Here is a 13279-nt window from a genome sequence, read left to right as displayed (position 1 = left end):
TGTTCCCTGTCCAGTAGGTATTACTGCAGGAAAAGGAGGAGGTAGCCTGGGTTATGACCGTCTATTCTTCACAAGGCTTTTTTTTTTTTTTTTTTTTTTTTTTGAGTAATCTTCAATCTCAAGTTGCTGAGTTTAATAAGAACTTTAGTTTTGTCATCTGAAAAGACACAAATATTGAATGATTTGATATTCTGAAAGGAATACAAATTCCTTGCTACTGAAAGTTTTGGTAAACGATTTATCTTTATGTAGAGCTAGTAGAGTTGCATTTTCAGTTAGCTGACTGAAAACAAAGCAGTTAGCTAATTTGTTTCATGTTTTTGCAGGGCAGAAACTGCTGGATACCTTAGCTGAAACCTGGGATTTTTTCTTCAGTGATGTCCTGCCCATGCTCCAGGCTATTTTCTATCCTGTGCAGGTGAAAAATTACACTGTTACTATAGAATCTTGAAAAACTGGAAAAAGCAACCTTACTGGTTCAACAGATTGATGCAATCCTAAACTCTCTCCCTTTGGGCCATCTTCCCTTACAGCTGTTCTGTAAAGACAAGTTATGCAAATAAGTCACTTATGCAAACAGAGATTGGAAGTGCTTGGGTGAAAAAGATGAAGGGGAACTTTGAAAATAGGTATAGAGTGCAGGCAGGATGACTGGTCCTTATGTGAGCTCACACTAGATGACCATAATGGTCACGAACGATAAACTAAAGTAAGCACACAGGGAAATAAGTGGAGCTCTGTTGACTTCAGTACACACATTTCCTCCTCTGCCATATGAATGTCTGTGAAGTACTTCTGCTTTTGTGAAGGAGGTCAAATTCTATCCTACTTAAAATGGAAGCAAGAGTCAGTAAAGCTCAGTTTGACTCCGATAATTTTAAATCCACATTAGGTAGTTGGTCTGATTTGAATGAAGACTCAAAATTCTAACTGAATGATGTCCAAAAGAGTGTTGTTTTTTACTAAAGTCCTAAGGGAATTTGTCCCAAATAGTTATAAGTGACCTCCCAGAGTTACTCTTGGATATATATGTTTTTAGTTGAGAGTTCAGTGCCTAAACATATTTGGGAAAACTTTGGAAACTTCCTTTAATTTTGCCAGGTGGACTTTATTCCTAAAGGGATTGTCCAAAGGTCATCTTGTTACCATTTTGCAATTAACTGAGTTAATTGCAGGCATGAAATCTCAATTCAGTGGAGAAATCGCAACTTTACAGAAAATTTGATTCTGAAAGAGAAGCACTCTGAAATCATATATAATGCTAGTTCACCCGTTGACTTGTGAAGTTTAAAATGAAAGATAATTGATATATAGTTGATATTAAAATGTACTAGAACACCACGTTTTTTCTAAGTGACACATAATTTAAATCCAAAGTGTTTAGGATCCTAGCAGGTTCTCAACATGATTTTAAAAAATGCTTAACTAAATTAGAACCTCAGTGTTTTTGGAAATTGCACCAAATACGTCTTTGCAGTGATGTGTTCATGAAACAATTTATCAATTCAGATCTTTTCATTTTTCAACTGGAAATCATCGCTTTAGTTTTCAAAGACACCTGAAGGGGATAAAAGCCCTAAGTCCCAGATAATTTCAAATAGATCTAGGTGCCTGATGTTCTAAGATTACTTCCAAAAACCCAGCTGATGTTCATGTGCTCTTGGAAATTCTATTCACTAGCGATTTAAGCAGATTTGGGGGCTGTCTTTATGTTAGTATAAATAATTAGAGAAAATGAAAAGGAATGAAGGTATGGAGGAGTCAGGTGTCTTTATCCTAAACTAAGCTAAGTCAGTACTAGCTGAAAACTGGACTTTTCAGAAGTGCTGCTATTTGACTGGCAGCACTCACAACTGCAGGCAAGAATATACATGTACTGCTATATACGTCCAAGGAAAAAAGCCCCAATCCCAGCAACTGGATCAGTTTTACTGCTTCTCATCAGGCATGAAGCATGTGCTATTAATCTTTGCAGGCAAAGCTAGCATCACATTTTTCAGATGAGATTTTTCTGATTCTGTGATTCCTGTGTGCTTCTTGTACTCCAAAAAGATATCTTGGAAAACAGATTATGAAGCTTTGCTCAGTTCTTGCCTTATATTGAAGACTCCCAAGCTGTAGAGAACATTGGGATCCACAGGTGGGATGAGTCAGGAATTATACCATAATTTGAAGAGAGTACCCAGCCACTACTCAAAATCTTGAGAAATACTGGAAATCCAACCCTGCTTTATCATCCCTACTTTCTTTTATTTAACATGCTATATGTTTCCTTGATGTTAAAGTACAATAATATATCCTACACTCAGGTAAGAATTCCACTCCTCCTCCCCCATCTCTCATAATCTTCATATGTAGCTGTACTTGTTCATTGTCTGCAGCATTCAGAACTCCCCAGTCAAATTCACTGTGCAGATTTGTGGACTGCTGTGTGTCCTATGTTGTATTTCCTCTGCTTTTCTCTCAAGTTTACCATTCTTGTAATCCTTCAGAAGTGGAGGAAAGAATTTTGACTGAGAATATGGAAACTCATTTTCACAAAATTCATAATCCATTTTTCTTTGTTTCCATTCCAAGGGGAAGGAACCCTCAGTACGGCAGCTGGCTCTTCTGCACTTTAGGAATATAATTACCCTCAATATTAAATTAGAAGATGCATTGTCACGTTCCAGAGCAAGAGTTCCACCTTCTATTATTCAAATGCTGCTAATACTCCAGGTACATCAGTTATTTTTCTCAAACTGTTTTCTTTATCTGTCTTTCTCTACTGTATTGCTCAAGTCTGCTTTAGTGGCTTCTGATTTTTATCCTTCACTGAAAATTCCTTATCCAAAATACTGGAGCTTCTATGTAATTAAATTTAGTCTTGATCATATCTGGAACTGCAGAGGCTCAGATTGAATGCCTAAGATTCAGGGGGTCCACGAATACAGAGTGGTTTTGAAACCATAAGGCTCAAAATAAGAAGCTTTGCAAGCAGGCCAGCATATGTGGTAATAACATGACTTTCATGAAATGCTATGTGTTATTGCATTAGCAGTTCTGGATATGAAGTTTCACATCTGGAGTAGGCAGCAAAACAGATTTGCAATTTGCAGTCATATTTGGTCACTGGAATGAAATTCAATCAAAACTGTTAATACAAAAACATTAAGGCCAAATATTGATATTCACCTTCTGTGTTAAAATTTGTATTAGTGGTGAAGGGAAATACAAAGAGGAATTCAGGTTGAAAGGCAAGTTTACAAAACTGTTTTCTTAATTAAAGAAAGGCTTGGCCTTGTGTTGAGAAAGAGAGTCAGAGAGAGGGAGAGAGACAGGAGTGGATTTCCTACGCAGTGGGAGAAGTTAGTATTTTCTTGGCTGGTTATTTTTTTAATAAATAAACAGATTTACAGCAAACAAAAGGATGTGGTTTCCTCACACTTAAAATTATTCTTTGCTTGTCACCACTATGAATCAGTACTGCATCTGGAATGGTTTTAATGGGCTTGATATTCTAAAGACTGGTGATGAAAATGGAGCAAGAAATAAGATGATCTCCACTTAGTGAAGAAGTGGTATTTCACTCAGGCGATCACCGTGTGCATTTGTTGAGGTGTATAATGGTGTGTTTCACTTAGTTTCCTAAAAAAAAAATTATTTAAATGGTAGGACTGCCTGGTTGCCCCTTTCTACCTTTCTCCCTAGACTCCCTTTCACCAAATGCCTATTGAAGCTGCTGGCTGACTCTGACACGTTGACATTGATATCAGAGATATTAAGATTCCTATGAGTTCCTTGGAATTAATGTCTGGAGAGAGGAGTGGAGAGGAGCCTCAGGGAAAAATCAGAGCATGAGCTTAACTGCATAACGAGACTTCAAAGAGTTCTTGTAATTGAACTGTGAACCCAGCTGTGTTAATAGACACCAGAGACTCCACATGAGAGAATACCATTATGAAAATCTTAATCACAGGAAGGTTTTCTACCAAGCCTCCTCTCTTAGACGTAAGGTAAACTGCCCATTGGAAACAAGCTTCAGAAGTGTCGTTACCGACAGATCTGCTAGCTTTGTTGCTGTTTCTTCTTTAGAGAATCTGCATTAGCTATGGGCACGATTCTGCTTCAGATGAATTCCATGTTGAGCTAGGAAATGAACAACATCCCGATTTAGAAAGTTCTTGCAGAATCCTTTGCCAGGATCGGTGCTACAAGAAACAGTTTGTTGACAAAACTGCTTTCGTCAACATCCAAAAGAGTTAACAAGTTGGATGCCTAGTGAAAGGACAAATCCATTCCCATTGCAAAAATGGCAGTGGAAATCAATTAAAAAATGAGAGGGAATTTGCCCCTGCCTGTTCATTTCTGTTTATGTTACCTACAATTTTGTGGTGGGAATGGTGAATGTCCTTTATTGGCAAAAGCTCTGCCAAACTTGTGGTTTAGAATCTAATGGAAATTACAGGAAAAGGTCAGAAGAGGATTTGGGAAAGAGCTATTTACGTGCTTAGCAGTATTCGTCAATAACTGAACTTCAGAGCAAAGACTTTTTCCCAAATGCAAATGTCACATTAAACAAAAGCAGTTTTTCTATGTTTATGACATAGTAATGGAATTTCCTTGAGACAGATTAAGTCAATATGTGAATAAGGCTGGAAGTGAGAGAACAGTTCAACTGTTAAAAAGGATGTGGTGATCTTTTGTGCAGAGATATCCCAGACTGAGAGAAGACGCTTTGGTGTACGCATTGTCTAATCTGTATTCTGTCTGCTATCAATATCATTTTCATGAGAAACTGCACCAGGTTACTGCTGCAGACACTGCAGCAGATTCTCATGGCTGGAAGATGAGAGTAGTGGTGCTGGCCCTGGACAAAGTGTTGAGCTTGCCATGAAAGTTCCCCATTTCTGTCCTTGACAGAGTTCCGCAGCTACATTACACAATTAAAGAGTAGGTCATACTTTCCACGACAGAAGCTGTAATGTCTGAAGGTCACATGCTTACCTGTACCAGTCTGGCCTGTTAGACTCAAATAAAGAAGAGGTTTGGTAACAAGTTCAGAGTGCATCTGATACTGCTCGTGCATTATCTTGTTGTAGTGTAAAGGTAGAGCTCTATCGGTCTGGCAGAAGACACTTTCCTTCTGGAGGGAAAAGGAAGCTTTTTAAAGAGGAAATGGAATGGACTTTATTCAAGAGGCAGGTTGCTGATCCAACAAAGCACAGTAAGCAAGAACTTTACCTGAACGTGGTGAACTTCATTGGTTTCAGCACATGAGGAGCTTTGTTGGCCTCTGTGTGGTTACTGACCTATTGCAAGTTACACATTGCTTGCTTGCTCAGCTGGCCCCACTCTAGCAAGGAGATTAAAGCAGCTTCTGCTGAAGATCTTCTAGATAAAAGGTACTGAGATGAAGTTGATCTCCCTACTTCATTGTTTCAGTGATTGTTTTGCCTTCTTTACATCAAATCTTACATCCTACCTGGAGTAAACTATTTGCTGGAAACGTGTATACCAGCTATGCATTTAATACTGCAGTATGGAAAAAGCACCTTATACCACTGACACTTTCTCTTGCCAGGATGGTCTGACCCAGTTACAGAGCAGGAACTGAAATGTTAATCCTTTGTGGCCACTTCAGCTAAAGTGCCTCCAGGATGCTTATGTTTATCTGGTAGAGTATTCAAGAACAGATTTGTGATGGAGGGAAATAAAAGAAGAATTAAAAACTGCTTTTGAGTAAAGAGATATGTGCTGGAGTTCACATCAATACACTGTGCTATCAGTCTCACCTCAATGATCCTTCTTTTTTGGTGAAATTAGTGAAGGTGGAGAAACCGAACAGATTAGAAATAAGAATTTACCCCTGTATATTGTGCGAATCAGAGAGTAAAAAATACCACCAGAAGGTAAACAGTCTGCCTTATTTTCCAAAACCCATATCATCAAAGAATATTTTTGCCACTGAGACTGGAATACCTTCTTTGAGATCTGAGAAAGTCAGAAGCGGAGAATTAAAGAGTGTTCATCTGCAACTTTCAGTTGATGTCAGGATTATTTGTGTTCACCAAATGTGTCTAGGTAACCAGAGATATTTCAAAATTGTAGAATAGCATAGCACAACAATTCATGCTGAGGGATGAGGCCTCACTGAGCAGAAGATCTGAAGAGAAAAATAAAACCTGTGGTTTCCTTTTTGGCTTCTCTGAGCTTCACTTGAAATGCCTTGCTCGTTTTCTCTCTGTAAAAGGAGACAATATAAATACCTAAAATCAGCCAGTGGGACCTGTTTGTTATCTCTAGAATGTTCTAAATACACATGCAACTCCTCACACTTACTTAAAAAGGGGTGGAAAAGCACATGGCAAGACCTGAAAGTAGATACAAAGACTGCTGTTTTTCCATCTCAGCAACCGCGTAGCAAGCCAAAGACAGCACAGTGGTTAAAAACAAAATACTCTTTTCTATTGGAAAACTGCAGGGGTCTTTCTGCGGAAAAACAGCATTTCTGAAAGACTGTGGTGTCTGTAAATGGGAGTCAAGTCATTATGGCCATAGGATTCTGAATTTGGTGCGTGCTTTTAAGAGATTGTCTTACTAAATCTTTTGGACCCAAAGGATAAGTTGAACAAAGTGTTGTGGGTGTGAGGTTTATGCTTTATGCATTTTATTTCTTCTTTTCTTAGTTTCAGCTGGGACAAAATTGTTTTCTTCGGAGTGTCTGGTATGATGTTTTGTTTTCATTCTCAGAGAAAAGCAGCGTTGATAACAGACTGATGTTTATAGCTGCTGCTAGGCACTGTTGTACAGAGACAAGGCCACTTGCAGTGAAGGGCCCAAGGAGCTGGGAGGGGACAGCTGATTTCAACTGGCCAAAGGGATATTCCATATTGTATGACATCATGCAGAAGGAGTTTTAAAGGGAATTATAGTTCAACTCCATCTCTTCCACTACTTGGGGGGTGAACTGGGCATCAGTCAGGTCAGGGGACGGTGAGCAATTAATTATGCATCACTTGTTATATACATTCATATATACATGCACAGCCTTAACTATTATCGTTTTCTCTTAGTAAGTAGCTCTGTCTCATCCCATGTGTTCTACTTTGTTATTTTCAACTCACTACTCCATCTCACTGGGAAGAGGGAAAGTGAGCAAATGACTGTGTGGTGCTGAGCCACCTGCCAGGTTAAACCACGGCTCTTCTCTACTTTCCTCTGAATTCCTGATTTATAAGACCAAAAAAAAAAAAAAAAAAAAAAAAAAAAAAAAAAAAAAAAAACCAACAACAACAACAAAAAGGCAATGTATAAATAAATAATAAATAAATATATTGCAGACTCTACATAAGTATAAATCAACAAAATCAACAGAAGACTTCTGCTTCCCCTAGATAGTGCAAGAATGTGTTTTCCTTCTTTCCAGTGAAAAAATGCTTTGTCTGTGTTGACTGCATCAACCCCACAGGCATGTGAGGAGCCAGATCAGAAGTCTTACAGTCAGGGCCATTCTTTACACACAGTGAGGATTCCTCCTTTGTTTTATATTGATATAAAGGAAACTGAGAATTTCTAAGCAATGTCCTCTGTCTGCTGTGTTTATTGTTTCTATCTGAAAGTGCAGTTTGTAGCAATGAAATTGTCAGGAGTCTCTTATGCTGGAATGAATTTGTATGACCATGATTTTTATCAGGGCATACCATTCATTTTTTGTTGGAAAAAGATCCTTTTGAAAGCACATCTTGGTGTTTTCACTAGTGAGAAGTATTCTTCATGTTTGATTTTGCTTTTCTTCATATGATTTTTATTATTGTGTTAGTTTGCACATGCTTGGATATTTTTCTGCATGGAAGCAGTAAAAATGCTGCAATTATTTCATCTATGTCTTGGAGTATTACCTCAAGCAGATTTGTTTGTGCTGTGCTGGTGGCTGGGACAAGAAGCTGGGAATTGATGAAAGAGTTCTAAAGAAATGTCAGCAGCAGCCCCTGTGTGACAGAGGAACCAGAAAGGTCTAAATGTGTGTGACAGTACTGCTGACATTTCTGTGGGCACTGTGATGCCAAGTCAGGAGTGCCAAGTACACCACATGTCCTAGCCAAAATACACCTTTGTTCGCTTTCTTGCATGTCAGTCAAAAGTGATTACCCTGCCATAGATAGGCACAGCAATGTAAGTTACAAGGCCATGATGCAGGGACAATTGGGAGCTGTCCTTTCGCTAGCTGTAGATTTGTACTTGAAGAGAGAAGCTACATCAGAGGCATTTTTCCCCTCAGTTTTTAGCTCAGTTTCCACCTTGTGCTTCAAGGCTTGCCACAATGATGTCTTCTCTAGGTGTAGAGGCAGGCAGGTGGGCATGGAAGCTCGTCTGACAGTGGACTTCTGCAACTGTAATTGCAGCTCAGTCATTGCCTCCACACAGCAAACCTGGAAAGGTGGGTCATGCAGACCCTCCTTATTACCATGGCAGCAAAAGTCCAGGGACATAAATGAAAAGAACAGATTGCATTTTGAAACTGAGTGTTCATTAAAACTAGCTGTCAACATTTGACAGCACTGTCTGCTGCTACTTTTCTAACCTTAAGCAGTGGGGAAAAAAAAGAAAGGCAGTGCAAACTGACCTGACTGCTTTGCTGTATATGAACTTGTCTTGTGAATACCATGGCATAATCCTTCAAATGTGCATCTTGTCCATCATCTTCACAGAAGGGCAGTGTAAGTGAGTTCAGGAGAACATGACCACAGCCTTGCCTACATCAATTAAACACAATTGTGTTGGAAGGCCGTTTGCATTGTGCAGACTCCCTTTGTGTGTATGCTCGTGATGCATTTTGAAAGTGCTTTGCTTTATGTAAAATGTCACTTCTGTGAGGAATGCATAAGGCATGGCTCTGAAGCTGTCTGCCCTGAGCTAGACTGTTCCCATCTCACAGGAGCTGCAGTGACTGCCCGCACACCCTCTTGCACTGTGGCATTGTCCTAGGAGGGAGCTGCATCCACTCAAGCCAGGTCAATACATATTTAACCTGAGCTATACCCAGCAGTCCTTACTAAGATACATTTATGCCCTGGGGTTGACCTCATTCGATGAACCTGGCCTATTAAAACCAGCGCAAGTTCATTTGTAAGGAAATCTTGAACTGATAAAATAGAGTTGGATTGGTGAAATCATTTTTTAATTTTAATTAGAACATCCCTGCAGACTCCGTTAGTTCATACAAATGCCTTTTGTGGATCTATGCTGGCTAGTGGACTAAACCCAGCAGAAAAGACAGTATAGAAATGTTTACCATTGAAAACTCTGAGCAGGGAGTGTTCCCACGGTGCAGGAATCCTTTGAGGCAGGGTGCTTTAGTAGTGTAATTCATGGCTTGTCTACAGGGGGAACGTAAGAAAGTTTAGCTACCTTCTAAAGAAGATTAATTAAACCTCATTAAAACTCTGTATGGATACTAATTCTGAGAATTAAAGGACTGGAAAGAGTGTCAAGATAAATGAATGACACTTTAATTCTACTTCAGAGGCTAATGCACAACTTATCTCAACATTATTCCTGTTCTTAGGGAATATTACTTCATCTTCCTGAGTGCCTCCAGGTAGACGTGCCTCTGGGGAATCACAGCAGCTGGTTCCCAGGAGCATCATCACTTCCCAGCCCACACAGCCATTGACCTGGGAGCTGCCCAGTGCCACCAGAGCTTGTGTGGGACCTGCCAGCTGCAACAATGGTGACAGCAGATGCTAGGTGGAGGAGGACAGCGGGATCTCCATGCACACAGTGTCTGCAGGCAGGTTGCAAGGCCTGCTGATGTTGTGGGCAAGGCCTCTGTGGGCAGCATCTCCTGTCTGGATTCACCTGGCAGTGCCCGCAAAGAGGGCTGTTGCATTTCCCACAGCAGGAAGCTGACTGTGCAGGGTTTATCTGTAGTACTGTGTGCGTGGAATTGGTCCCTGGTTTTCAGGGACAACTCTTCATCATTTTTCAGTCAGATCTATGAGCACTGGGCTATCTATACGTGACCTCCCTACTCTTTTCTTTCCTTGACCCCATCCTATTTTCCCACAGGAGGGAGGAAGACAGAGGGAAATAGCTGGCAGTGCAGAGGCCATCTGGAAGATCATCCTTGCAGAATGCTTTTTCTCTGATCTCAGTTTTCCTCTCCCATCTTTAATCATGCAGTTAAACTGGAACAGGCCCCAGGAGCAGCCTGTTGCAGTGTGCCAGGACACACAGCAAGGGCCATTATGTGGTCATGACTGATGAATATCTCTTGGTGATGCCCAAAATGCTGTCCACCGAGAGGCAGCAGTGATTTACAGGAAGGCAGCAGAAATGCAGGCTCAGAGAAGTGGGCAGCCAGGTGGTTTGGAGGCAAACGGGCATGGCCAGCACTCCCAGTTTGAGACAGGGCTGTCCCCCATGTCAGAGTGGGAGCAGTCTGCCCACACTGGTATGAATGACAGTGTGGTGGAAAAGTCTCACATATGTAATTACAGAAGAGTGGAAAGAAATCATTTCCTGTGTGAACAGTTTGGAAGCAACTGACAGCTATTTGCTTTCCTTCAGGTATGATTTCTCCTGGGGTTTTGTTGTTTGCCTGTTTCTTCAACTATGCTGTAAGATCTTATTGCTCTGGGAAGCTATAATTTTCCATTTAAGCCAACAGGGTGCTTAAAACAAATTGCACAGATTTTCCTCGCCTCTGACATCTCCCTAGAAGATGCTTTGGGAAGGCAAAGAGTTGTGAAAGATATGTTCCTGCTCTGAAATGCCACCCAAGCATGTCCATGGGTCTACTCTTGCCCTTTCTGTGGCAGCTAGAGACAGAAGTCCATGGGACAGCGTGTTGCAGGCTGGTGGCATGGAGGCTTGCACAGGGGATAATTGCTTTGTGGTGTCTTCCTTCCAAAATAAAGGGCTATGTGTTGCAATCTGCGGAAGATAAGATGAGTGGCTGTCTTGGAGTCGTCCTCTCTCTCATGGCAAGTGGGGAGTGTGAAATGTCTTCCATCAGGAGTTTCGCAGCCTTACCATTAGCTCTGTTGTGGCTGCAGAAGTAACATCTGCATGGCACAGCGATATGCGTACTGTGAAATTCATTAACTTGCCACTACCTGGTAATTAAAAGCAATTACAAGGCAAACAGTTAACCACGTGACTGTGCAGGCTTCGGATTATGCTCTTTGATTGAAATCTCTCTGTTACCAGCCGTCTGTTGTTGCCAGTGAGCTGCCTGCTCCTTGCTGCAAGTCTTGCTGGGGTGCAGGGTGGGATGGTCTTAACTGGGGTCAGGCAGCCAGTCACTATGGAGTGGCCCCGGTACCCAGCAGCCTTGCTGTGGCTGTGAGTGAGCTGGCTGGCCTTCACAGCACAGTTTTGCTGAGACTTGACCGTTGGTCAGAGATGGGATGGAAACTGTAGTGAGAAGAGGCGTGAGGAGGGCTGCCTTGCCTGCTTCTCCTTTGCTGCTTTTTAGTGTTTCCTAATCCCAGTGCAGTTTTGGAAAATGCAAGCATACTGGAATTGAGAGACACTGGCAAAAGAGTCATAGCTCAGCCTGGCTGAAATCTGTCAGGAGGATACAAAATACAGCTGTTGTGCTCAGAGTAGCTCCCACGTAACTCCAGTTTAATTTCTTTTCCTTGAGAAGCTAGGAGCTGTCAGCTTCTGCTGTAGTTTATCTCTGAGCATCTCTTCTTGCCAGTATGGATAGATGGAGCCTTCCTGTGCAGTGCAGTGTATAAATACAATGGAAATATGCTGTCTGCAATAAAGATTGTGCAGCCTGATAAGAGACAGGAAATGTATGGATGGGCAAATGGATAACACAGCAAAACAAGGAGTCAAACCTACCAGTACTGCTCGATGGCAAATAATTCCTTGTTGTCTTTAGTGATCCAAATGTACTCTAGAGAGGGCAGTGAGGTCTTTGTCCTCTGTAGGCTGTAGGTCGCCTTTTGAGTTCCAAGAATGAAGATAAGTTCCTCCTGTATCACTCATGAGCCTTTCTTGTGGTTCGGTCGTTTAGCTACAAAGAACAAAAGCTTTGAAGAAGCAATGGGGTATTTCCACTATTTCTCAGCATCTGAATCACACGAGGCTGGATATTTAGGCAGCGAGAAACTAATGCAGCTCGACTAAAGCCCCTGTTTTCCAGAGGAAGATCTGTGCAGTAGTTTGGTCTGAAAAGTTGTTTAATATGATTATGTATTTTTCAGTATTGCTAACATGTAAAACAGAGGCAAGTAGGATTGTTCCAGCAGGCAGCCGTGCAGCTACGCAGATTAATTTCCAGTGTCAGACAGCTTTGAAGACAAGTGGCTTTCATTTAAGTAGCAGGGTTGTGTCTTCAAGAGGTACATCAGAGTTTCAATTGACGTCAACCACAAGGTTTTTTTCCTCCACATTAATCTACCACAGTTGTTGCAAGAGCTGCTGTGTCACTGATTTGCCTCAGTGTGGAGTTGTCAGTGTGACAGGTGGATAGGATGAGGAAAGGATGAGCAGCCTGCCTGTCTGCATGGATAGGGCTTCTGGAGGATGCTGCCTCCTGGCTCACAGTGATGAGTTGGTGGGCATGGAAATAGAAACAGCAGACGTGGAAAAAAAACCTTCAGAAGGCACAGCTGACATGTCTGCTCCATCTACTCAAGTGTTCAGGAAAATTTTCTCCACTAATTCCTTTCTTGAGTCCCCTGCAAAGGCTGAAGTAGCAGGGAGGATGCTGAGGGATGAATGTTCGTTAATGATTTAAGAGAGGAGAGTGGCTATGAAAGGCAGCATTGGAAACCCTCACAGGTAGGTAACAGCAGCCAAGTTAGTGTTTGCAGACCTTCCAAAGCATTTCTTAGATGTCTCTTCAAAAGAGGCCGGATGCACTGAGGGAGGGCTCTGACATCCTTTTTTCTCTTCAAGAAAACCCCACCTGAAAATAAATGTGTGATGGATTTTCTTATAATAAATCTTCAATGAGAAGAAACTCAGAGACAAGGCTCTGTAAAAGACTTGAATGCTCTGAGTTAAAAGTCATCAATTCCCCAGCAAGGTGAGATGAGCTTAATGTGTATAGATCAGAGAGAACTTCAGGAGGGAAGCTGAAAGAAACGAGAAGTTTTGCTCCCTTGGCCATTAAATGTCACATCTCGTTACTCGGTGACGCACAGGGTGATCTCTGTGTGGGGCTGCACTTACTCTTCTGTGCACGCCTGTGTTTGCCTCTGAGTCTAATGTGGCAGTGCCACAGCATCTGGAAATGCAGACAAACTAAATCCAGCTCAAGTTTATTCCATAAACT

At 41.4% G+C, this 13279-nt stretch overlaps 1 protein-coding gene across 2 annotated transcripts in view; it reads left to right on the top strand.

Moving 5' to 3' along the window:
• The window catches only part of PRR5 (proline rich 5), a 60261-nt gene that overhangs the window by 34159 nt on the left and 12823 nt on the right, over positions 1 to 13279 (top strand). For both annotated transcript variants that reach the window (XM_065742406.1, XM_065742405.1), the window contains 2 exons: positions 327 to 418; positions 2578 to 2718. In XM_065742406.1, coding sequence (XP_065598478.1) covers positions 327 to 418; positions 2578 to 2718 — 233 coding nt within the window. The remainder of the gene's footprint in view (positions 1 to 326; positions 419 to 2577; positions 2719 to 13279) is intronic.

The sequence above is a fragment of the Cyrtonyx montezumae genome, unplaced genomic scaffold, assembly GCF_038088225.1.
Source record: "Cyrtonyx montezumae isolate F1298 unplaced genomic scaffold, pur_monq_1.0 scaffold_3, whole genome shotgun sequence".
In the NCBI taxonomy this organism is placed as follows: Eukaryota; Metazoa; Chordata; class Aves; order Galliformes; family Odontophoridae; genus Cyrtonyx; species Cyrtonyx montezumae.
This window is presented reverse-complemented; position numbering and strand designations above follow the sequence as displayed.